The 26,022-nt window shown below is 44.9% G+C and overlaps 1 protein-coding gene across 1 annotated transcript in view; it reads right to left on the bottom strand.

Annotated features, from left to right (window-relative positions):
- Positions 1 to 25,954, bottom strand: part of MKKS (MKKS centrosomal shuttling protein) — a 75,792-nt gene extending 49,838 nt beyond the window's left edge. The window contains exon 1 of the mRNA XM_069234116.1: positions 24,877 to 25,954. Within this exon, the coding sequence (XP_069090217.1) occupies positions 24,877 to 25,867 (991 nt within the window). The 5' untranslated portion in view covers positions 25,868 to 25,954. The remainder of the gene's footprint in view (positions 1 to 24,876) is intronic.
- Between the last annotated feature and the right edge of the window lie 68 nt (positions 25,955 to 26,022).

The raw sequence follows: 26,022 nt of genomic DNA, 5'->3' as shown, positions 1-26,022 counted from the left end.
TTTTTAAATCGTGAGTTCAGAGAACCCAAACTCCATCTCTCTATCTGCTCCCAATAAGAAATTATACTTGTTATTTCAAGGCAATCCCCATGTTAACCTAGGGGAGAGATAGGCCTTGCAATAGTGAAATACTGCCAAATTTGGTTTTCGCTATCAGGACATGTAAAACACACCAATACATGATCTACCTTTTAAATACACTGCACCCTGCCCGTGCAACCTTGGGCATACTTTAGGGTTGCCTTACATGTACTAAAAGGGAAGGTTTGGGCCTGGCAAGTGGGTGAGCTTGCCAGGTCGACATGGCAGTTTAAAACTGCACACAGACATTGCAATGACAGGTCTGAGACATGTTTACAGGGCTACTCATGTGGGGGGCACAATCAGGGCAGTAGGCCCGCTAGTAACATATGATTTACAGGCCCTGGGCATACCAGGTGTACTATACTAGGTTAAAAAAAATATATGCCAGTCAGTGATAATCAATCAGAATCACAATTTATTTACATAGAGTGTGTTAGAAATGGGGTCTTTGGTTGGCAGTCAGGTTACCACCTGTCCAAGCAAGGACCCTCACTCTGGTCAGGGCAATGGAGAAACACTTTGATAACCCCTGCATTCCCCCTGGGTAGCTTGGCACAAGCAGTCAGGCTTATCTCAGAAGCAATGTGTAAAGTATTTGTACCAACACACAGTAATACAGTCGAAACACTACAAAATGGACAGGTAGTTTGGAAAAACAGGTAATATTTATCTAAATCAAACAAGACCAAAATGACAAAAACCTAACATACACAAGTCAAATAATGAATTTTCAATAGAATAAGAGTCTTACTCCAAGAAAAACAATGGAAACGTTGATTTTACACAAAGTACCTGGTTTGTGTCAAAACTAAAGCCGCATGGGGGAATGTGCGTCGGAAAAGTAAGCGATGCGTCGATTCCTTACCCGCAAGTGAGGCTATGTCATTTTCTTCTCCGATCGGGTCAGCGATGCGTTGATTTTCAGACAGGGCACCTCGGATCCACACAAGTTCACGATGACTGACGCCCAGGGACAAGAAGTAAGAAATCTGGTCGCACGGTGTTAGAAAACCACACTGTGTGGGCTTTGCGTCGTTATCAGCAGCTGCAAGCGGGTGTTGCGTCATTTCTCCAGCCGTGATGCACCGATCTCCCAGCCGCAATGCAGGTGGAACATCAATTTCAGCAGCAAAGCAGCTGGCGCAACAATTATCAGCCGCATTGCAGATGGAGCATTGAAAATGTCCCAGCACAGTGTTCTGAGCATGGATTTCAGCTCTTGTTCTGCCAACTTCACCTTTCAAGGGCCCAGAGATGGGATAGGGCACCACTTGGCAGGGCAGGAGTCTCAGCAGGGAGCCTAGGTGCTAGCAGAGGAAGTTGTTGATCGCCCTGAGACTTCAAAACAGGAGGCAAGCTCAGCTCAAGCCCTGGGAGATATTTTTCAAGCAGGAATGCACAACAAAGTCCTGTTTTTGACCCCTTTCACAGGCAAAAGCAGCAACTGCAGGATAGCCCAACAAAGCACAGTCACAGGCAGTGGCAGCACTTCTTCTCAGCTCTTCTCCTTGGCAGAGGTTCCTCTTGGTTCCAGAAGTGATCTAAGAATCTGGGGTTTTGGGTCCCCTACTTATACCCCTTTCTGCCTTTGAAGTAGGCAAACTTCCAAGGAAATTCTCTGTTCTTCACAAAATCCTGCCTTGCCAGGCCAGACACACACCAGGGGGTTGAAGACTGTATTGTGAGAGGGTAGGCATAGCCCATTCAGGTGTAAGTGACCACTCCTCTCTCCACTCCAGCTCAGATGGCTCATCAGGATATGCAGGTACACCCCCGCTTCCTTTGTGTCACTGTCTAGAGAAGATTCACAAATAGCCCAACTGTCAGTCTGACCCAGACAGGGAATCCACAAACAGGCAGAGTCATGGAATTGTTAAAGCAAGAAAATGCCCACTTTCTAAAAACCAACTTCACTAAAAAGATGTATTTTTAAATTGTGATTTCAGAAACACCAAACTCCATATTTCCATCTGTTCTCAAAGGGAATATGTACTTTAAGAATATTTAAAGGCAGCCCCCGTGTTAACCTATGAGAGAGATAGGCCTTGCACAGTGAAAACCGAATGTGGCTGTATTTCATTGTTAGAACATGTAGAAAACATCAGTACATGTCCCACCTTTAATATACACTGCACCCTGCCCATGGGGCTACCTAGGGCCTACCTTAGGGGTGCCTAACATGTATAAAAAGGGGAGGTTTGCACCTGGCAAGTGGATACACTTGCCAGGTCGAATTAGAAGTTTAAAACTGCCCTCATAGACAGTGGGAGGTCTAAGCTATGTTTACAAGGCTACTAATGTGGGTGGCACAAATAGTGCTGCAGACCCTCTAGTAGCATTTGATTTACAGGCCCTAGGCACTTCTAGTGCACTTTACAAGGAACTTACTAGTAAAGCAAATGTGTCAATCATGAAAAGCCAATTACACATACATTATACACAGAGCACTTGCACTCAAGTACTGGTCAGCAGTGGGAAAGTGCCCAGAGTACCAACAACAGCACAAACAGAGCCCAGCACAGTCAAAACATGGGAAGCAGAGGCAAAAAGACAGGGGAGCCACACCATGCCAGGCATAACAGAGCATATGCACTTTAGCACTGGTCAGCAAAGGTAAAGTGGCCAGAGTCCTAGAACCAACAAAAAGGTCAGAGAAAATAGGAGGGAGGCGGCAAAAAGTTTTGGAATGACCCTACAAAAAGGGCCAGGTTCAACATCCTCCTACAGTGTGGAAATGGAACAAGATAATGACAAATCCCAATTTGACAGATTAGTCTCTACTGCCCAGTCTCTTTGGCAAAACGATCTTGATTCATTTAATCACTAGATTTCAAATGCAGACAACTAATTAGCACCCCACCTCCATTTCGGCCCAAGAACGTCAATCAGAACACTCTGCTCCCTGGTTCTCCACAACAGTAGCAGAGAAGAAGCTACACTGTAAACAACTTGAACGTAAGTAGCATCAGGCCTCTAAACCAGAGGACCATGCCTGCTTTAAAGCTGCTCTTAAATCATACCACAAGTTAATTAAAGCTACTAGGAAAGCTTTTTTTACCACTCAAATTGAAGAAGCCCACCATGACCCAAAAATAATTTTTCTACAACCCAAAGCTACCAGTAGGGAAATTCTCCCCTCGCAAGAATTGTGATTGGATCTCAGTCTTTTTTGAGGATAAGAACCATAATACCCAGCAGGGTTTTACAGCACCTTTGGATTCTATCTTTAGTTGTGACTCAATTGTCATGAATGCTAGAACAGATTTCTTTCAGGAAACTAGGTTAACACTGATAGAATCTGAAGGTGCAGTAAAACCCTGCATTAACACAGTCCTATCAAGCAATTTTGCTATGTAAGTCGGGTTCTCAGTTTGATTCTTATCCACTGGGGATTATTCATAAGGCCTTTGAGATAGTTAATCCTGTCATTAATCATATTCTCAATTTGGCCTTATCAACACAGCAGCAGTCCCTAAAGCTTGGAAATTAGCAGTGGTGAAACCCCTACAAAAGAAGCCCTTAGCATATCCTAATATGCTATCTAATCCCCAGCCTATTTCACTACTGCCCTCTTTAACTAAAATGCTAGAAATGATTTTCAATGGTCAACCTACCTTGTATTTGGAGAAATTTAACTTATTATACCCTCAGCAATCTGGTTTTAGGCCTAAACACGCTACAAAGTCAACCATGTTGGAGGTATCTGAAATGGTAAAAATGACTTTGGATGCTGGGAATAAAGTGGTTTGATGTTATTAGATCTCTCCGCAGCATTCAACACTATTTCCCACTCTCCAACTAATTCAAGAATGTGGGATCTCACATACAGCACTCTCCTGGTTTAAATCTTTTTTAAACAGATAACAGAGAAACTGTCTCCTTATGGAACTTTGTCTCAGGTGAAAGGACTGGGCCTTGGGAGTTCCACAGGGCTCCTCTTTGAGCCTTGCCTTGTTTATCATTTATATAGCCCCTGTTATTTCTTTGATTACCTCATTTGGCACAGCCACAACTTCCTATGCCGATGATACTCATTAATTGTATCCCTAGATAGAAGCTCCTTTGGTTCTTAACAAAATTTGCAAAAGTGCCTCACTAGTGTCATCCTCTGGATACAAAATAATCATCTGAAATGTAATTCAGATAAAACCGAAATTCTCTTATTTGGTACGACCAAACTTTTTTCCATCTACCCAGTGGTGGCCCAATTCAGTCCCTCCTCCTCCAGCCAGTGTGGAAGTTGCCCGGAATTTAGGGGTGAAGTTTGATACTGTCCTCTCCTTTCACCCGCAAGCTGTGGCAGTAGCTGGCCCCTGCTTTCAATTGATAAAGTCACTCAAACATGATTTCCTCCCTTTCACCGCAAGGAAAACAGTTGTTTTTGCCCTGATAACCTCCAGACTAGACTACTGCAATGGTCTGTATGCAGCGCTTCCAAGCAGTTACTCCATAAGCGTCAAATTTCGGTTTGGTTTTAGCCCCACGCTTAGCACCAGGATGCTCAATTGTGAGTGACAGTTTGCACTTTACAAGTTTCCATTCATTCATTCATTGAGATCATAAGCAGGTTCAACGGGTCATATCTTGAGAATGATAAGGTGCTGTCAGCAGCTCTCTTTCCAGAGGTCATGTTTATGGGGCCCAGGAGAGCACCAGGAGACAAGGCCCAGAATTGGTGGAATTCTTAGCTACAGGGACTGCAAGATCTTGAGGGTTTGAAGGGTCAAGGTGATGAAATGTAAAAATCCACCAGAGAAGCTACCATCTCAAATTCTCACTGCCAGTATGAAAACCCATGAAGCTGTATAGATAAGTGACAGCAAAATGATGGTAGAAAAATGAAATGTGTCATGTGCTGCATTAGGCAAAGTTAAGAGTTCTACCCAAGGACAAGGTACAGAATTTCACTGACAATGTGTGCTATGGGACTTGTGGAACACTCACATTGAGAGGTGATGGAGTAAGCATAACTCAAACACAAGAGTGCAGTGCAGCTTACAAGATCAACTAGAGATGGACAGTAGAGGGAGGCAGTGTGGTGGGGTGCTTTCAAGGCACTGCCTACAGAAATGTCAGAAAGTGGATAATGGTTCTGGTCAATGAAGATCATTGTGGATGGAAATGCAAGATGTGCAAGAGAGACGTTTTCATTTATTCACAGACATGATTTGTGATTGATAATATTTGACAATTCAACTCACGGCAAGAACTGGAAATGTCACCTTCTCCCCCCAGGAAGTCAATCTCTTGCCTACCTGCAACTATAGATTGGCAAAGCTAGTTTGGCACATTAAAAACATACTAAAATGACCACTGAGGGCCTTACACCCCCTAGGGAATTGCATCAACATTGGCAGATGACTTGCACAATCTGTTAATGGTGGTAGTGAACTGCATTTAACACACTCCATTGGATGTGCCACTGTAAGCAAGCAAAGTATTTCAATCACATGCCAGTGACTACAGGGCAATGCCACGTAGAGGTGGTGAGATGCAGATGCCAAATTCTGGATGCTGCACAGATAGCAGTCTGGGATAGGGGTTCTTAACCTGTGATCCGCAGACCAACATCTATTCATGAATATGTGACTGATTATAAAATTAAATATTAGGAGTTTAATAAAATATTTGTACATAAAAAGGCAAAGTTCAAGTTTTCAAACGTTCTAGGATGTGAAGGAAGTTGAAACTGGAAGCTAAAAATTGAGGTGGTATAATTAGCTTCAATCAGGGTATCGGAATTAACACCTTCACTGCTAAGCTACCCCCACTGCTAAGTCTTTTTCTGGCTATTTGGGATAGTTCACGCTTAAGCCCCCATACCTTTATGTCCACATAAGCTACCCACACCTAATGTGAATCCTTGTTTCCAACATCCCGGGGATTCTAAAGGTAACCAGGGTTTGTGGATTCCCCAGGTGGGGACCAAGAAATTAGCCAAAATACAGCTAAAATTTAGGTTTTTGGGGGAAAATGGGGAAAAAGTGCTGCAAAAGAAAGCATCTGTTTTTCTCTGCAAACTGAATCAACTAAGGGTTTGTGGTGCCAAAAATCACCATCTTCTCAGCTTTTAAGAACAGGCAGAGTAAAATCCGAAAACCACATTTTTTAACCCAGTTTTGACATTTTACTGGGACATACCCCATTTTTCCGATTTTTTGTGCTTTCAACCTCCTTCAAGTTAGTGACAAAAATGGGTGTGAAACCAACGGTGGATCCCGGACAACTATAAATATAAAAAAAGTAGACAAAATTCTGAATTCAGCAAGGGGTCATTTGTGTAGATCCTTCAAGGTTTTTCTATAGAAATTAACAGTTGAAATAAAAAAATATTGAAACTGAGTTGGAAAAAAAAACAGCCATTTCTGTCTACATTTCCATCTGTAACTTTTTCCATCTATGTCAGATTTTCAAAAGCAATATACTGTTACATCTGGTTGCAGGGCTATATAGGACTTGTAGGTTCACCAAGTGACCATGGTACCCAGAGCCAATAAATGAGCTGCACCTTGCAAAGGGTTCACATTGTGTACTAGGTATACAGCAATTCATTTGGTAAAATATCAAGAGTGATAAATAGGTATCAAGGAAACCTGTGTATTTCCGAAATGGGAATGAGATACTCAGTTTAGAAGCAGTGGGCCCAAAAGAGCAATCTACATGTTATCGACCCTTCCCCGTCACAGGTGTTTGGTCCAGGGTGGACCAAAACGTGTAGATTGCCCTTTTCGACCCACTTTGGTTCCCCCTCAGTTTTTCATTTCATACCTTTTTAGGCTGACTCTGCCTTTCGGCACCCACACAAGTGAGGTGTCATTTTTATCAGGCGACTGGGGATGTGGGAACACTACGCTGGGTAGTAGGAAATTTGTGCTGGTGTGGTGATCCTTCAACATTCCCACACAGAAATGTGAGGAAAATGTAAAAAAATTGCTAAATTTGAGGTTTGCAGGGGATTCTGGGTAAGAAATCGCTGGGGGATCCATGCAAGCCACACTGCCATCCAAGAGGCAGTCAACGCACACCACCAGGAAAACACCAGTATACACACAGCCACCCAAATGCCAGTACATGCAGACTGTCAGCAGAACTCCAGTTCACACACACAGAAACTTTCCCTGGTAGCTAGTGTTTTGTTGCCCCCCTTGGGGGCAGAGGAGCCTAAAATATTTATATGGCCTAAATGTGTGTGCAAAAAAAAGGGGAGCAAACCTTGCCTATGGAGCCACTCCCTGACATGGCAATAAATATATCCCAGGAGCATAGTGAGCTTTCTGACCGCCTGGGGTGGGGTGGGGGGGGCAGGCAGATAGGGTGTAATACCCACCATCTGCCCCGGGGAGCCCGAAAGACTGCCTATTTTTGGGGGGAAGGTGGGGACATTGGCATGCCCAGTCTGGGCAGCCTCCACCCCTCTCAAAGAAAAAATTAATCTCTGGTGTATAAGGGGCTTTCTGCCCCTCCTCCCCCTGGGGGTGGGGCAGATTGAAGGTAATAACATTCATCTGCCTCCAAGGGGGTTGCACAAAGAATGTGCCCATTTGTGTTTCGGAGGGGTAGGGGCAATGGCATACACATTTAGGGCAGCCCCCACCCCTACATATTAATAAAAAAAAATCAAAAAAACTGCTTGTGCCTAGTGGGCTCTCTGGCCCCTCCCCGCTCGCCCCCTTAGGGGTGGGGAAAATCAGGATTAGTGCCCCCAGGGGGCAGAATGACTTCTGTCTCCATTTATATATAATTGTGGGACCATGGCCTTGTCCATTGAGGGCAGCCCCCACCACTTCATTTAAAAAATAAATAAATACCCTTGTGTCTAATGGGCTTTCTGCCCCCATCCCCGGGGACAGACTGGGGTAATTCTTCCCATTTACCTGCCCCCCCATGTGGGAGGGGCAGAAAGACTTGCATGCCCATTTTGGCAGCCCCACCCCTATATATTATCAAAAACATCCCTGCTGCCTAGAGGGTTTCCTGCCCCCGCCGCCGAGGGGGGTGGGGGTGGGGAGGTGGACAGGGAAATTGGGGGGCTATTGCCCCATCTGCCACCCCTAGGGGAGCAGGAAGAGTGAACTGGCCTGAAACAAATGGGGGAGGGGGGGGAGCTAAAACCTTTGCCCAAGAGGCCCCTCCCCCCTCCCCAGTGTCTAGAGTGTGGCTCCCTGCTTAGGCATCACCTTCCTGTGGAGATCCCCAAGCAGGGATCCACTGGGGAGGGGTACCATTGGAAAGGGGAGAGTCTCCCCTTTACAATGATACCTCTCCTGTCTGGATTAGTGCTTGTGGGGCTGTGATTGCCATACAAGCACCGATGCAGAGAAATTGAAATGAGCTGATTGGCTCATTTCACTTTTGTGTTCAGCGAAATGACATCAGCACGCCGCACGCTGCTCGTCATTTCACTGAAAACCAAAAACAGCCTCCGGAGGTGGGGAATTTGATCCCCACCTCCCAAGGCCGTTTTTGCAGAAAGAAAATCCCTCTGGTGCCCGCAGCAGAGGGATTTCCTGCTTGTGTGCTAAAAACGGAATGGTTCCGTCCTCAACACACAAGCACAGTGGCTGACGGAACCATTCCATCCTCAGCACAGAAGGGGTTAAACGCAATCAAAATCTAATATGAACATTTGGTGTCCTCAACCGAGCAGCACTGGTATATGCCAACAAAAACAGAGTACGCAATAGGACGAAAAAAAGAAAAGCTGATATGCTAGTCTAGCTTATTGCGTCATCTTTTAGAAAAAACAAACAAAATTTTGAAAAGCCCCAACTTTCCTGTTATAATTTTGATTTTCATTTGTTTTTGTTTGTGAATTAAGAAAAATATTCCATAATGTCTGCATCCAACAGTGATTCTTCTGGGGTCAAAAGAAGTCAAACGGTAAAGAACTGCTGGTCAAGGCAGTACCAATTTTGACTCTGATGTTGAGATCTGGTGGAGCCAATGCCTGGCTGCACCATGGACTTGATGCTGTATGTGGCACACAATGGCAGATTCAATGATATTTAAGAAGATGACAAGTCTGTGGGAATGATTTGGGGCCTAATCTGGAGCAACATACACACTCCTGGAGCAGAGAGAAAGCAACATCAGAATAAACCCAGCAGTATATGAAGTGACAAATGGCTGTAGTGTTGCAGGTACGGCAGAATCAACTATGGATTTGTATGGAGCCTACCGACGCTGGGAGAAAGGGGAGCATGCGTTAGATGGTTAGTGGTACAAATTAAATTTTATTAACTGACTTGCTTTACACACCTGGCTTTCGCATGAGGGTGCATGCTCCAAACAATTGTTACCCTAGGAACAACTCACCTAGAGCCTGGTTTATATCACCATCACTCAGATATTGGGGTTGCTCGTGGCAGAAGAAAAACACTAAAACAGCAGGCGGGGTACTAGACAAGGATGTGGACTACAGTACATATACAGGGGTGAAAAGATGTCTTAAATTGAAAATGGAGGGGTTCAATGTGGCAATTAAACAGTGTAAAGTCTTAGCAAAATTCATTAGTCTGTTAATAAATCTCCTGATGCTATAGGAAATACATTTGCCAGAAAAAAAAAAACCTTTACATTTGCCCTGCTCTTGAGGCAGCAGGGCAGTTTCCCGTCCCATGTGAATATGTGAATAGCGTATTCATTCCTTTTCACCCATCTACAGAATTTAAACTGCTGGGATTACAGATAAGGAAGGGTGACAAAATATTATGTAAAGGACATAGGACAAGTGATTTTACCGTGAATTTCAATTGTCCTAAAATTGATACCCCTAGGTTTTTTTTGGAGAAGCTGTTGGGATTCTGCCATCATTCACATCAACGTGAAGTGATTTTGGTAAGGGCCTTCAACACTATCTGTTGGAAATGGCCATCTTTTGTATGGACTGTTTTTGCTGTCTGTAGAACTTTGTGCACTTTACTTCTCCTAACCAGTGGTAAAGTGCAGCAACCATTGTGCCATTCACTACAGTGACAGTGTAAACATGACTGCATGTGTAGCTGGCTCTTTAGTTTAAAATAGCAAATTCAACCAGTTAAAATAACCCCTTTAGATAGGTCTAACACTTCCTTTTAAATATAATATATCACCCTTAAGAAGGCGGAACTACCCATAAGGCAGGGTGTAGAATGTTAAACAAGTCTTACAGTAAAAAGGTCCCAAAAGTTATTTTCACTGTAGCATAGCTGGTTGTTCTATGGGAAAGCATTGGGATACAATATTAAATGTAATAAAGTTATCTCCAGCTAGGAAACAATTACAAATTTCACTCTTGACCTTTTTCAAACTTTTATCAGAAGCCCATTTCACTGGTGAAGTCAGATGTGTAATAAATACTATGAAAAAAGCTACTTTTAGAAAGTTACCTTTTCTCTTCCTAAAGCATCTGGAGGCCCATTAGTATGAATTTCAACTGTCACCAAGAAGCCGAATAGTCCACTTGATAAGGTGTGACCTTGCTCCCTGAGCTGAGACAAAGGCCTTGGGTGTGGGGAGGCGAACTGTTCCTCTGGCAGTATCACTATCCAGGCCGTGCACAGGAACTTGATTAACTTCAAGGACCCAACCCTGTTACTGGCAAATGTTGCTTGACATATGCAGTGACCATCTTTGTTCCACTCAGTCAGAAGACAAAATTCCCAAAGGGAGAGGCGATGCCACAGAACTGGTTTAGAGGGACCACAAAGGAAGGGTTGCTCATTTCACTGGCTACACCTCTGGGATGGGTGCACAGGCCCTACACTAGTAGGTTTCGCCATCTAGGTGTTAGGCAGAGATGGGCACTGTGGGATTGTTTGCAGTAGAGCACACAGGAAATCCTGCAAAAAAAGGGGGTATATTGCACCCGGGAACTTTTACCCAATTGGTTAGGAAGGGGCTAGGAGTCCTCCCCACCTACAGGCTGGTTCAATGGAGAAATATGGCACCCACAGTACCCTGCTCAGAATATTTTCCGTACCAGCAGAAAAGGATTGGACTAGCTGCTGGCGACCTTATAAGAGCCTAAAAGTCTAGACATGCCTTACTCTTGTACCAAGGACAAAGAAGTAGACTCCACGGTCATAAAACAGATCTCCTGTTCAAGCTACAAGGACATAAGCTGTAAGAGGCCTTTACAGCAACTTCCCAGCTGACCAGTTCCAACTGGACCTGCCCTAGTGTGTCCAGAGCCCTCTTCTGGGGTGAGTCTTGACCCACAAGTGTTGTCCGACGGGTCCTTTACCCTTGGCTTCAGTCAAAGTGTACGCCTCCTATCTTTTTCTGATACCTGGGACTTAGAAACCTTGTGGCTTCAAACATCTCAGAAGGATTAGGACTAACTTGTCAAGCCGATCAGACAAAGTTGCATTGCTGCTGGGAGAAAGATTCGGGTTTCCCCCACTTGGAGCTTTTCCACAGAAGCAAATCCAATTCAGTTCGACGTTGCAGAGAAGTTATCCAGTCTCATGGAGTACTCTTTGTGAATGGCCTGCAGCCTTGTCCCGCTGGAAGAATAAGAGTACCAATAAAGTGACTAAGACCAAAAGTAGAAGTTGAGTGCAGGCAACAAAAGTATCTGCCGGTGAGGTACTTTCTCTGGGCTTGAAATTCAAGTTTCTCTTCTCAGCTTTCCCGCCAAAAGTCAACAGCTTCACCAAGACCTCGCTGAGCAGCTATCGGACAACATGGAGCCTTTTCTAGGCTACAGCCTGCTGCCCTGCCGCCAATTTTTTACTTCTTTTTCAGAGACTAAGGGGCAGATTTACAAGATCCTAGCACTGCCTTAGCGTCATTTTTATGACTAAGGTGGGGTTCAGGTGGCCATTCCCCCACGCTATATTTACAAAGTGGCGCAATGCATGCTTTGCACTACTTTACAACCCCTTGCGCCACATTATGCCAGGGTTCCTACACAGGGAGGCCCGGAAAAATGGGACAGTGAAATTTACAAGATTTCTCTGTGCCATCTTTTCTGTCATTTTAAAGCCTGCTCATGGCAAGCGTTAAAGTGACGCACTAATATTAATCTATAGGCCTCCCAGTGCTTTGCTGCACTACCGTCAAAATGTTCGAAGCTAGAGCAGCAAAGCACCACAACAGCATCAAAAATGTTGATGCTGTTGTATTAACAACTGCCATGATGCGCAGTATTGTAAGTACGGCGCAACACTGGGGGACAAGGGCGATGCAAGAAAAGTGGTGCATCGGGATCGATGCACCACTTTCTCGTAAATCTGCCCCCAAGTCTGAAGGTAAAACTTCTGACCTGGACAAACCTGGTTTCTGTATCTGACAAGTGGCTGGCCTTGACTTGCACCTAGGTACCGGTCAAGCGCAACAAGATGACCACAGTTGCACGTAATGCTTTTAGGAGCTATTTTCACATTTAAACTTAAATTCCCAACTCCATAATCCCTTATTGGACTTTTGACATTTTGGTGTAATTTTAATGTAATTTACTAAAATTTTCTAAATTGGTTTGGGGGTTTTATCTTGTGTTGTGTTTTGACTTTATTACTGTTTTGGTACTTCATAAATACTTTACACACAGCCTCTAAATTAAGCCTGTGTGCTCTGGGCCACAGATACCAGGGGGTTGACTTCACGTTAATTTAGTAGCCTCACTGCTTCACTATGACCAGGTCTGTGGTTAATACTTGGGGTGGGTGCTCACCCCCATCAATTATTACTCACATTTCTTACACTATCCATAACATTGACCTAGGCGGATGTACAGTGCACAGGACCTTTGCCTGGTCAGTGGTGTTAACAAAATATTACGTTCATTTCTCAGACTTTAGCTCCCAGGACTTGATTGTAGAACATAGAAAGGGCTCAAAGCATCATCAAGCCTGACAATAAGGTTCTAACCCTGAAAGTAAGGATGCTGTCAAGTGAAACGGTGTCATAGCCTAATCCACTCTCCAAATGTAAAGTGTCACATCTCAAGGGCTGTCAAAGCACTTGTGAATATATATTTTATCAACTACCTGAGCGCCATGAAGGGGCCCTTTTAACACAAGGTAAAAATATTTTTCATATCTGATGAGCCAAAATCACGCCAGAATACTGGTAGCAGAAGATATCTTGTTAACATGAAGAACATTTTACTGCAAAACATACATTATATTTGACCAAAGACTGTTAAGGTACTATAATGTTGCGCACCTATCAGGCTGTAAAGTAATAATGTGTGAAATTGGGCTGCATCCCTTTTGCTCCCTTACTGAGCTCCCTAAAACTTTAAGTTCATAGAATACTTTACTGATGCAAGAGAGTGGCGTATCAAACTATCAAACACAGTGGCTAATCAAAATGCTTATTTTCGCTACATTGCTTCATGTTGTGGGGAAACTGATATTTGTCCAGAAAGAGAATTCTTTCAGAGTCGTAAAGTTACGATGACAAGAGTTATATTAGTCGCCTTGACCAGATCAGTACATAAAGTTGGATTAAAAGTGCCCATTAGATGCTAATACTTTACTGGTGCGCAAATGCATTTGAAAAACAACCTGCAGGTGGCATGACAGAATGTGGGCGTTTCCTTTATCTTCCCAGAACTAATGATTCAATGAAACAAAGGTTCCATGATGAAGAACTACATCACCAGTTGAACGACTAGGTTAAGGCGTGGAGTTCATCAACTGTTAGAACTCCCTTGTTCTCCAAGTCATTAAAAAAGAGTTTTCAGGTGGTTCAGCCAATATAAGTGGTATACCTGCTGGAGAGTTTAAACATAATGCACAATTTTTGGAAAAGTACCCTGACCCAGCTATACAATCACGGCATTCAAGTACAATTCATCCCTAATCACAGCTTGGTTCAGTTCTTAATCCAATTTATAAAAAGGGTCCAGTGTAGAATCCTGTAAATTATAGGCTCAATGTTTTGTTCGACGTGGAAGACGAATAGCGTGCTAGCCTATTGCTGCAGGAATTAATTTGAATTTTTCATTAACTAAATAATAGAGACACATACATCATGAAGTCCGATAGAACACTTGGCAAAAAATTATGCTGGAATTCTTATGGCAATTTCTGCCTGTGCTGGCTAAGATGCTACCAGTTTTACAGAACTGCGGGTGCTGGATCAAAAGGCTTTTGATTCAAGCTTGCGTGTGCTCAGACTTTTTTTTTTTTTTTTAAACCGGTGTTGCAGTGTAAAAACCATAAAAGAAAGCATATCAACTTTATAGTGGTCCATCTATTGTGCCCTTCAAGCAGGAGACCCTCAACTGAACAAACTGACAGGACCTATGCTTTTAGGAGTATATCACATCACAATTGTGACAATGGTTCGTACATCATGCTTTGGCAACACAAATAGAACAAGCATTGGCAAAGCCAATAGGTCGAGCCTGTTCAAGAGCTACTGGCTTTGGCAATGTGTTTTGCCGTGTTGTACACCAGTGTGACTGCCATTCAGCATGGCTAAAGGTTAGGGGGGGTGGAGTGTCAGAGTGGAGCGGGAGAGTTCAATGGCAGAGAGTGTGGTGGAGTGGTGTGGAATAGGGTGGGGTGGTTTGGACTGGAGTACAGTGGGGTGGATTAGATTGGAGTAGAGTGGGGTGGATTGGACTGGAGTGAGGTGGACTGAAATGGGATGAGGTGGATTAGATTGGACTGAGATGGGTGGTTAGGATTGGAACGATATGGGGTGGATTTGATTCATTGGAGTGGGGTGGACAGGAATGAAGTAGGGTGGATGGATTGGAGTGGAAAGGATTGGACTGGGTTGGGCTGAATGGATTGGAGTGGGTGGACTGTGCGGGGATAGAGTGTGGTGGATTGAAGTGAGTGGGTTAGATTGGAATGGGGTGGAGTAGTTTGGATTGGTAGTGTTGGACTGGAGTGCATTGGAGTGGGGTGGATTGCACTGAGGTGTGGTGGATTGGAATACGTTAAGTGGATGGATTTGAGAGGGGCGGACTAAACTGGGATGGGGGAGAGTGGACTGGGTTGGAGCTGTGCTTAATTTGTGCTTGTTGTTTCCGGTGCTGAGCACTGGCACTTATTTTATAGGGCCGGGGCTTGTTTTTCTGCCTCAAGCATTTGCTGCGAGCAAAAGACACATATGGGTAAGACGGATGAAGGGAAAAACGAAAAAGCGTCGCAAGGGAAGAAAGCAGAAATCTGCAAGAGGGAGCTGAAGGGGCAGGGAGTGGCTTTATGTGGATTGAAGAGGCCCGAGATGGCTTCAGGATTGCGCTGCCTCAGTATTCCGTGTTCTCACATTTAATTACAGCAGCCGCATTTTTAAGAGGAGGGCTTTGTTCACCGGCAACTTTACAAATTAAGCACTGGGTTGGAGTGGGGTGGATTGGAGTGGGGTAAGCTGGCTGGATTGGAGTGTGGTGGACTGAACTGGGGTGGGGTAGGGTAGATTAGGGTGGAGTGGGGTGGACTGAGTGGGGTGGATGGATTGGATTGAAATGGAGTGGGTGGATTGGTTTGAAATGGAGTGTGAACTGGAGTGGTCTGAGGTGAGGTGGACTGGATTGGCATGGGATGAGTGGATTGGAGTAGACTGGATTGAAGTATAATGGAGTGGAGTGGATGGAGAGAGGCGGATTTGACTGAGTGGGGTGAATTAGGGTGGGGTGGATTAAGATGGGGTGGATTGGATTGAGTGTGTTGAACTGGAAACGTCTGGGTGGACTCGAGTGGAGTAGATTGAACTAGGGTGGATTGAACTGGAGTGGGGTATATTGGATTGGATTAGATTGGAGTGGGGTGGATTGGCCCAGGGTAGGGTTGATTAGTGTGGATTGTATTGGAATGGGATGGACTTGAGTGGTGGTGTGGATTGGACTGGGAGAGGTGGATTTGACTGGAGTAGGGTGGGGTGGGTTGCATTGGAGTAGGTCAGGTTGGACTGGGTGGAATGGATCGGAGTAGAGTGGATTGGTTCAGACTAGAGTGGGATGGATCAGACTGGGGTGGATTGGATATTAGTGGGCTGGATTGGACTGGATCGAGGTGGACTGTAGTGTGGTGGATTGTGGTGGGTTGGAGTGGGGTGAATTGGGATTGAGTGGAGTGGATTGGATTGGGGTGAGGTGAGGTGGATTGGATCGGGCAGATTGTTTTGGATTGGAGTGGGTTGTTTGAAATTGGAGTGGGGCAGGTTTTTTTTTTTTATTAAAGTGGGGCAGATTGAAATGGAGTAGAGTGGGGCAGACTGGGGAGGGCAGATTGTTTTGGATTGGAATGGGGCTCATTGGAGCGGATTGGAGAGGAACAGGTTGTAAAAGGGTGGATTAAATTGGGGCTACGTGGATTGGACAGCAGCATATTGCTTTGGATTGGAGTGAGGCACATTGTGAAAGGGTGGATTGGAGTGGGGTGGATTAGATTGGGGTGAGGATGATTGGATTGGGGTGAGATGGACTGGATTGGAGCATACTGTTGGATTGAGTGGGGCAGATTGTTTTGGACTGGAGTGGGGTGGATTGGACGGAGGTGAGGAGGATTGGGGTGGAGCGCATTGTTTTGGGCTTGGGGCAGATTGGTGTGGGAAGGATTTGAGTGGGCAGATTGTTTTGTACTGGAATGGGGCAGATGGGAGTGGGGTGAACTGGAGGGGGGCAGATTGTTTTGGATTAAAGTGGGGCAGATTGGAGTGAGGTGGACTGGTGTGGGGCACATTGTTTTGGATTGGAGTGGGGCAGGTTGGAGTGGAACAGATTGTTTTGGATTGGAGTGCAGCAGATTTCAGTGGCACAGACTGTTTTGGTTGGTGCAGATTGGAGTGGGCCATTGTTTTGGATTGGAGTGGGGTAGGTGGGAGTTTCCAGTCTTAACAGTTGGAGGGACCATTACCACCTAGATCTAAATCAGGCCCTAAGTGATTTGCTCAGAATCACAGGACGTTGAGCCAACGTCAGCATTGCAGTGGCTCAGACTGTTTTGGTTTGGTGCAAATTGGAGTGGGACATTGTTTTAGATTGGAGTGGGGCATATTGTTTTGGATTGGAGTGGGTGGGGCAGATTGTTTTGGAGCAGAGTGGGGCAGATTAGACTGGAGTGGCTTTTGAGGATTGAAGTGGGGTAGGCTGGACTGGATTGGGTTGAGTGATTTGGATTGGAGCATGGATGGCATTTAAGGGTCGCAACTGTGACCCCTGGCTTGCCGCTTGCAACTACTGGCACTGTATTTGCGACCCCTCACCTCAGAGGTGACCAAGTCAGTGCCAGGACAACAGGGGCAGCTCATCCTTATGGACATAGGCTGAGGAGCGAATTTCCTTGTTATTGGTCTTTTTTTTTATTACACTAATAGTGAATAATGTATTATTCAGCATGACGTTTTTCACATAAAACTTTGTTGAAGGAGAGATTCACAAAGAAAACGAACACCTTATTTTGTTAAAATAGGTTGTCTTCCTTTCCCACTCGTTGCAGGATACCGATGGCATGGTTCAAACCTCCACGATATTCTGGTTATCAATATAGGTGCATGTTTACGTTTTTGAACTCAATATCTTGAAGCACAAGCCCCTCTGCTTCACTTTTACGTGGGTTTATGGCAGATAGACCCATGAATGATTTTGGGGTGCACTGCTAAGTGCTGGAATTCACGATTTTTTTAGGTTTGCTTGGCTGTGTGGAACGTCTTTGGGATGACAAGAGAAATTTATGAACACTGTTCAGGCTTTTTTTCATGGTTATTCATGAAGGGATTGGGGATCCTGTTGGTGGAAGTGGATGGTAGTGGGTGTGCACTTCAGACTAAGTGGTGGAGGTGATGACTGGTATCTGAAGGTGGGCTTGTTGGTGGTCTTTACTGGCACTGGTGCCTTGAATGTACTAAGATTTTTTTGCCGGCTTGGTGGTGTGCTGGCAAGCTGCCTTTTCGTCTGGGCATTAAGGTAGTGCCTTGCACCTAGACTAGATGATCACTGCTCCAGCCAGTGCAGGATTTCGGATGCTAAGGGGAAAGTAGGCACTTTCCTACTTAGTCTTCTTCCTCTTCTGCATGTTGTTCTGTGCTGGCTGTTGCCCTGGTTTCAGGCACCACTTGCCACCACCATGTGAAATGGATGGTGGGCTTTACTGAAGTCCCTGTTGATGCGCTGGGGGCAGCCTGGTGCACTTCTCACCACCAAGGACCCCATCCGATGGACCAATGTGCACCCACATATGGAAATATCCTTCATATTTTAAATGGAGTTTGATCACAACCTTTTTACAATATTTTAAAAAAAAAACGTGTTTAGTTAATAATTTCAATATTGCTCAAGTCAAATCTATCCACATTTTAAAACTCGATATTTATCTTCTGAATGAATAACAACTCAATGTACTTGGAGCCTGCCCGTTTCTTCATCAGGAGTGAGAAATGGGTCCAATTATCATTTACACAATAAAGACACACGTTGTTGCGGAGGGGCATGGCCTGACAGGCCAAGATGGCAGGACTTTCTGATGCGAGTTCCCGATTCCCCCTTGTAAGAAGGGGGTTCATTCCTGGTTGCTGGCGAATTTTAAATGCTCCTCAGAGACAACTGACTATGGACTTGCAGTTCTTTTAGAGCGATCACCCCATCACAGTGATGTTCTTTGACTGCGGCCTACATCCAGGGGACACCGCAAAATGGTGGCCGCTTTGGTAAGGAGGCATGCGGGCTTGCACTTGCCGTGACAACTGGCTCGTACTTGGAGCGCCAGTCTTCCCCCATTTGCGGTCAGAAAAAGTCAAGCCGCGTTGAGGATCGGGGACAGCCCACTTGCTAAACTCCTGTGAGGCAGCAGCGTGAATAACTGCGACCGGGGGGGGGGGGGGGGGGAAGAGGAGTGGGGCCCTGGGCCCTATTGTGTGCCTGCCCTGTCAGTATCCAGTTTTGGGACAATGATCCCAGCGTGCAGCTTGCACTCAAATGCCCAAGGGGAAAGGCTACTTGTGTGTTGTGGCCCAACTCGGGTCCCCAAGACCCCGTGTCCCTAGACTGTCTGCCTACTCCTGTCTGGGGACCATAAGGGTGTGGGTTCTGGCTGCAAAGAGACCCCTCGGAGCCTGAACCTGCTTTTTCCCGTGGCACTGTGAAGTAACAGAGGCGCAAACATGTCATGTGGTTGGAAAGATAGTTTAATACTTAGCACAGTCCTTACGTTCTACGAAACAGAGAGCTCTGCCACAGCACCTGCGTTCTGGGTAGTAACAGACCATGTATATGTATATGGACAATACACACATACATGTTATTTTTTTTTTTTTTTAACAGAAACGGTTCCTGTGCAAGAACCCGACTATTTTCTCCTCTGGGTGTTGAAAAATTCCACCCACAGAGGGCCTCTCCAGTATATGCCTCCCTAGCAGTGACTGGCAGCCCACAATGGGGGTGTTGCCTCTGGCGACAGTGACAGGGCCCACAAGGTACACTAAGGGTTTCACTTATTGCATTGGGAAGGATCAGATAGTGGAGCTCGGGAAGGAGAGTTAACTTGTGGAGACAACTGCACATATCACAAGGCTCACAGGTCAGAGAAAGCTGGGCTAAAACTGAACAAAATGAGAACTACCGAATGTGTGCCATGCTCCTGTCCTACCTGAAACAACTGAAGCAGGTTAAGTCTCCTTTCACCACTGTCTCTTTTTAACCCTGAATTACCATCCACTACTAATAAGTTGTCTGGAAGAAAATTCTAGAACGTGAGGACAAGACATACTTATGTGAACTTGAATAGCAAGGATTTCTTGAATCTTAGAAGACCTTTGGGCTTCCATGGAGAGGTAAGGATCGAAGGGTAACACGAGGCTGGCCGATCCATTCTTACAATGTCAGGGCAGCAACTGACCAAGCTCTGTTATGAAGGCACACACAGGAAGCATGCCAATCTAGCTAGGGTCTGAGCGACATCCTGACTTAGGCTAGTCCAACTGGCCCTCACCCATCCTTGGGTGCCTGAGAGGGGAGTGAGGCACAAACACCTACTCAAAATGTTGGCTTCCTTTAGCCTAGCAGGAGCAGGTGGAATCCGGGGCTTTTGAAAGATGGTGTACTTTCTGCTCAGGTTGCCAGCCTTGATTGCACTTCCACTTCCTTCCCCGTTCATGGAGTGCCATTGTTCATCAGTAGGCATTATCCTTGCCTTTAAAAAAGTGCATGGCTACTGCTCATGTCATTATTTCAAGGTCTTGCCGCTTTGGCATCCTTTTTTGGGTCAGTGATCCCTGAACACACTACCTGATCTCATTCTGTGCTTTTTCTGGGCAGGGTGCCAACTCCATGGTTCATACACATGCCTGGTAGGGAACTGTCTGGGTTCTGTGAAAGCTGAAAAACACAAGAGATTCTGCCAAGGCTATAGCACCCAAATTCTGTTTTTGAACTAAAAAAGCAGAAGCAGTGTTACAATACTCCTCACAACTGTTTTCAGTCATGCTAGAAATATGCCTAGCACTTTCTTTTTGAAATTATTGTTCTAGCTACCACTTTCCTCACCGTCTACTTACTTATTGCCTGTCCTAACCTTTAGCCCTTAAATCTCCTTTCCACCATCTTTCACAGCTTGTGGACTCTTCGCTTCTGCCTACCACTTGCCTCCACTCATCTAGACAGATCTCCTGTGACAGATGTTATAACATGGCTCTTCTTGGGTATTGTAAAGTTTATGCTTGAATAACATGTTATTTACCTTCAGTAACGCCTTATCTGATAAAGACCATCTAGCCAGAGATTCCTTACCGTAGACTATTTCTCAGGAGTTTCACTAAAATGAGAACATTTCAAGCAGCAAACCTGCGCACCAGTAGGTGGCGTCACCCGGCTCTGCATCAACATCTGCGGTGCATAAACAGGCGCAACACCAGCGCCCCAACGTCAGTTTCTTTCAAGACTTTCCACGCCAGAAGCATAGAGCCGCAAAGAATGCTGACATACTGATGTTTATTACTAAGGCCCTCAGGAAGGAACCCCTACTGAATCAGTTCGCAGAGTGTGGAGGATGGGTGGCGGGGGAGGAAGAATCGGTATGGAATCTGCAGCTAGAGCCTCTACAGATAAGGCGTTACCAAAGGTAAGTAATTTGTTCATCTGCTAGAGACTTACAGCCACAGATTCCTCACCTTAGAATAGACACCTAAGAAACACCTCCCCGGAGGTGGGACTGCAAACAGATTGGACCATAAAGACCTGCAGGACCAAACGGGCAAAGTGCCTGTCACAACGGACCTGATGATACAAGTAGTAGTGCTTGCTGAACGTGCGCAAGGAAGCCTACGTTGCTGCCTGGCAGATGTCCAGGACAGAGACTGTATGACCTAACAGTGGTCGCAGCTTTGGCTCTGGTAGAATGAACACGTAAAACCTTAAGGGGTTGCTTCTTAGCCAGTGCATAGCAAAACTTCTTGCAGAGCACTATCCACCATGAGAGCACTATCCATCATGAGATGGCACTGCCTTCCCTTTCCCTGCCCCAGCATATCCTACAAAGTTGATTGTTCACCCAGAACTCTCTTGTACGATCAATGTAGAACACCAATGCTCTTTTTGGGTCTAGAAGGTGGAGTTTCTCCTCTTCTTTGGAAGGGTGAGGAAAAGCAAAAAAGTTAGGCATGGTGATATTTTGGCCTAGAAGAAGTGGCGTGACAACCTTCTGGAAGGAGGAGGCACTGACCCTAAGAACCAGCTTATCTGGGTAAAAAGTTAAAAAAGGGGGGTGTGCAGAGGGCCTGCGGTTCACTGACCTTCCTGGCCGATGTTTTAGTCACTAGAAAAGCTGTCTTGATAGCCAGCAAACAAAGTGGGCAACTACGTAACTGCTCAAAGGGAGAGGACATGAGGAAGTTAAGGACCAGGTTAAGATCCCACTGGGGCATAATGAATGGCCTGGACGGGGAACAAGTGTTCCGGTCCTATCAGGAACCTAGTAACAACGGGTGATTTGAACAAGGAAAGTTGGTCCGGCAACCACAAGAATGCCGAAATGGCAGACAGATAACCTTTAGAAGTGCCCAGAGCCCTGCTGGTCGAAAGAAGGATCAAATAGCAGAACCTGGGAATAGAGAGTAGAAAGGGTGTGGGGTGGGGGGTAGGAAGGTCAATGTTTCCAGTCGCTGATAGTATATGTAGACTTAGTCTCTATATTATGAAGTTCGTGTTGGTCTAATGCACAGTCCTGCTATAATAGTACGAACCGTATAACGGAGACAACTGCCTGGGGCAAGCCCGCCTTCAACATCCAATTATCGAGGTAGGTGAAGTCTGGAACCGCTGACCTCCGCACATGTAGTGCAACCATCACTTCTGTGAACACCCAAGGGGTGCTGGTGAGGCCAAAGGGGTGCACGGTAAACTGGAAGTACTCTCGGCCAACCGTGAACTGCAGGCAACGCCTGTGGGCCGGCTGGATGGGGATGTGGAAATATGCGTCCTGCAAATTGAACTTTCTATAGCTTGAAGTTTATTTATATCCAAATCGGGCATTCCATTACTTCAACACTCTCATGCCTTAAACACTTTTTTACTACACAGAAGGGATACATTCAATACTGCTCGGGAGTTCTTGAATTCCTCTTGGTCGCATATTGCTTTGACCAAGTTTATGGGAGTCTTTTTTTTTTTAAATACAATACAATGGTCGACAAACAAAAAATTTGTTTAAGCCTTGAAAAAGTCACTGTCTGATGAAACGTGCTGGCTGCCTTTGGTACGCGAATTGGTTCACAATCAAGTTAAATGGAAACTAATGACAAACGGAATTAAAGATACTTAGATTTTCTGGCACTCTACAGCCTATTGGACTTTTGTATTGCACTTTACAAGTGCGTGCGCTTCGGTATCATTGCTGTCTAAACTTATGACCAAGTAACTTTGTACAGTCTCCATACAGACTAAGGTGGCCGGATGTGGATACTATGTGAGCACCAAGATACTACATGAATCGTTAGTTATTGCTTGTTCCCAATACTGTATGTCCTAGATATGCAATGGCTAGATCACAGCTACTAATTTCTTAGCCTAATAAAACTCCTAATTTAGTGGGGGTCGCTCTGGCTGTGGGAGACTTTGGGATATGTGGAGCTGACCCTGGCACAGGCTCCACCACGAATCGAGGCCTAGAGTGCAAATGCCTGCACACTAGGTCCAATGACTTGGACTGGCTCGGGGGAAGTCAAAAAGCACTTCAACTTCATGGGATTTTTTCTTATGGGATTTACCTTTCAATCCTTATGACGACCGTCAGGAGTGGATCCACAAGCAGTCCCAGGACCTTTGCCCTAACCGGGATACAGACCGTCACAGGGACCTCCCATGTCAGATGGAAATGAACTAGAGGAATCGGTCCCTCAGCCCTTTATGATTCATTGTACGGAAGTCCTCTCATGTCTTGAAGGCGGGTCCCGCTTCAAGCACAAGAGGCAAACCAGAAAAGGTCTGTCACAGACTTCTTAAGAGACCTTCCTAGCACACCAATAGATACAATCTAAAAAAAAAGCCTCAACAAAATATGAAGGAAAAAAAAAAAAAAGTCTGTTAAAATACAGCGGGGGTACCTCCGGATCTGCGCCGACTGGCGCAGAAAGAAAAGAATTGACGTCAGCTCACTGGGATGACGCCTGTATTAACACCACGCATGTCACTTTTGGATCAGCCGGCACACAGCCAAACAATGCCACCTACTGGTGTGCAGGTGTACTACATGAAAATGCCTGGGTCCAGTCTGATGCCTGGGGAATATTTTAAGGTTAGGAATCTGCAGCTAGAAGTCTCTATCAGATGGAGAGGTTTGCAATCTCAGAGCCCAGTCACTCGTCTCAATAGGCAGTACCAATTTGACGTGTGTTTTTGCCACAATTTTAGGTAACCGTGAGGGTGGGGGCGGGGACGGTCATGACTTCAATCCAGCATGAGGTTTTCCTCCTGTAGTTCACAGCTGTTGCCCTTTTCTACCACTTGAAGGTCACCAAAGGCATTTCTTGGTACTCATCTTTAGGATAGTGCTGGCACTAGGGCTGATAAACATGATGTGAATAATGTATGATAAACAAGAGCCTACCTAGAAGTTCAATGCAAGATGCAGTACTTGAAAGATCACCACTCGTTTTGAAGCCAGCTTAAAAAGATGTATTCTATATATATCAATAACCATGAGGTGATTTTTGCAGGCATAGTTCTACCAGAAACTAGAAAATAAAAGTTCTCCAAGTCTAGGGCATGAAACTGAAAAAGGTGAAATACCAAGACGATTTATATACCAGTTCCCTAGTAAACCTAATAAAGGTAGCAATACTTGAACAAAAAGGTCAAACATATCCGTTAGCAATGTAAAGAGAAAACCCATTTCTTAGTTCCCCGTCTACGGCAACACTAAAGCACAGTCTTCAGAGGAAAGAGGTGCACAGGAAATACTGACCAAATTCATAATGCGGTTGAACAGCATAATAGGAAAATGGAAAATACAGAGAAAGAGTATGGTGCATAGCTCCTAATGTGCATCTTCCTATAAAGCACTGTAACCAATTCATCATGATGTATTTGTATTAATGAGTAAGGCCACTGGCATTATGTGGCAGTGTGGACCAAATTCTGTAGCAGGGTTGACAAAATAAAGTGGCATTAAAAAGCAAATTATGTAGCATAGTAAGGCAGAATGTGTAGCAGTAATACTTGGTATTTTGTCAATTTAACAACTGTTAATACTTGCTGGGCAAAGCTGCACTTCAGCAGTACTCAAACACATTAATAAAGCTTGCCACTCCTAAAACAGGTGCCATAAGGATGAACTGAATTTCCACTTTTATACAGTGTTTACAGCCAGAGGAGCTAGAAAGCACATTTTAACAGACAAATTAAGGGGAGCACGTTACCTGTCATTTGTGTCAATGGTTCCATTTGTGCTGTTCCAAGTCTCTCTACAGCAATCACATGGTTTGCATTGAGGTACTGCTTCAAAGATGGGTGGATGACTTTCTGACACAAAACAAGGCCTACTTGGTCATTAACTATCTGCTTTCCAAGACACAACAATTGCTCTAGAACTGCTGCTTCAGGAGACACATCAGACTGAACAAACAGAGTTGTCTCGCCAGTATTTGAAATGTCTCCTGACAGAGATATACTAAAGAGGGCAGTTTTCATGCCGTTTCCGAAAAACATGTTTTGGGAAAACTGTCTATGCAATTTAAACCCTGGCATTTCTATCAGTAACCCAGGAAGCACAGCAGACTCCATAACTCTTTGACCCTCGACTGGCACTATTACTCCCTTTCCTAAAACAACATTAATTCCTGGTTCATTTGGGACTGTGAGCAAAAAGGCCCTAACAATCAATGTGCTGACGTATTCTGCTTCATTTATGGTAAGCATGCAAGCAGGTTTACTGGTTAATACAGTCTGTGCTAGACACATCAGTGCCTTGCTGCTATCAAACTCGACTGTTAATCTACAGGCACATTCCTTGGAATTGAGGTAGTCTGTGCAGCTGCTTAAAAGGTGCCTAGTTATGCTGATTACAGTTCTGGTGGCTACGTTTATTCTTTGGAAATGTCTAACTAAGGTACAGCACATAATGGCTGCAAACAGACCACAATCACTAAAGTTAGAAGTATGATTGACAACTGCAGCTATTAACACCTTTAGCACTGGATGGGTAGTCGAAATGCTTTTGAGCAAAGCTGATGATTGGGATGTTGTCAGAACATAACCACCCCTACCGTTATGGACATGCTTGAGCCTGCCGGATGGGCCATAAGACGAAATCATAATTTCGCTTAGCATCGAAAGAGATTTACTTAGCATTTCAGCGTTTAAAGGCCCGCTTGAACAAAATGAAGGTTTTTTTAATTCCAGGCGTGACATTGTTGCTTCAACTGACACTTAGGCTTCCAAAATGAACAGAGTATTGAGTTATCTAACTTTTGTATTATTTAATGAATTTCCTGTATGAATTGTTATCATATCTGTACAGTAAGCAAAGGTTTGCAAAGACAAAGTAATACATTAAATGTAGAAAA

The sequence above is a fragment of the Pleurodeles waltl genome, chromosome 5, assembly GCF_031143425.1.
Source record: "Pleurodeles waltl isolate 20211129_DDA chromosome 5, aPleWal1.hap1.20221129, whole genome shotgun sequence".
In the NCBI taxonomy this organism is placed as follows: domain Eukaryota; kingdom Metazoa; phylum Chordata; class Amphibia; order Caudata; family Salamandridae; genus Pleurodeles; species Pleurodeles waltl.
The sequence above is the reverse complement of the archived record's forward strand: the minus strand, read 5'-3'. Positions and strand labels throughout refer to the sequence as shown.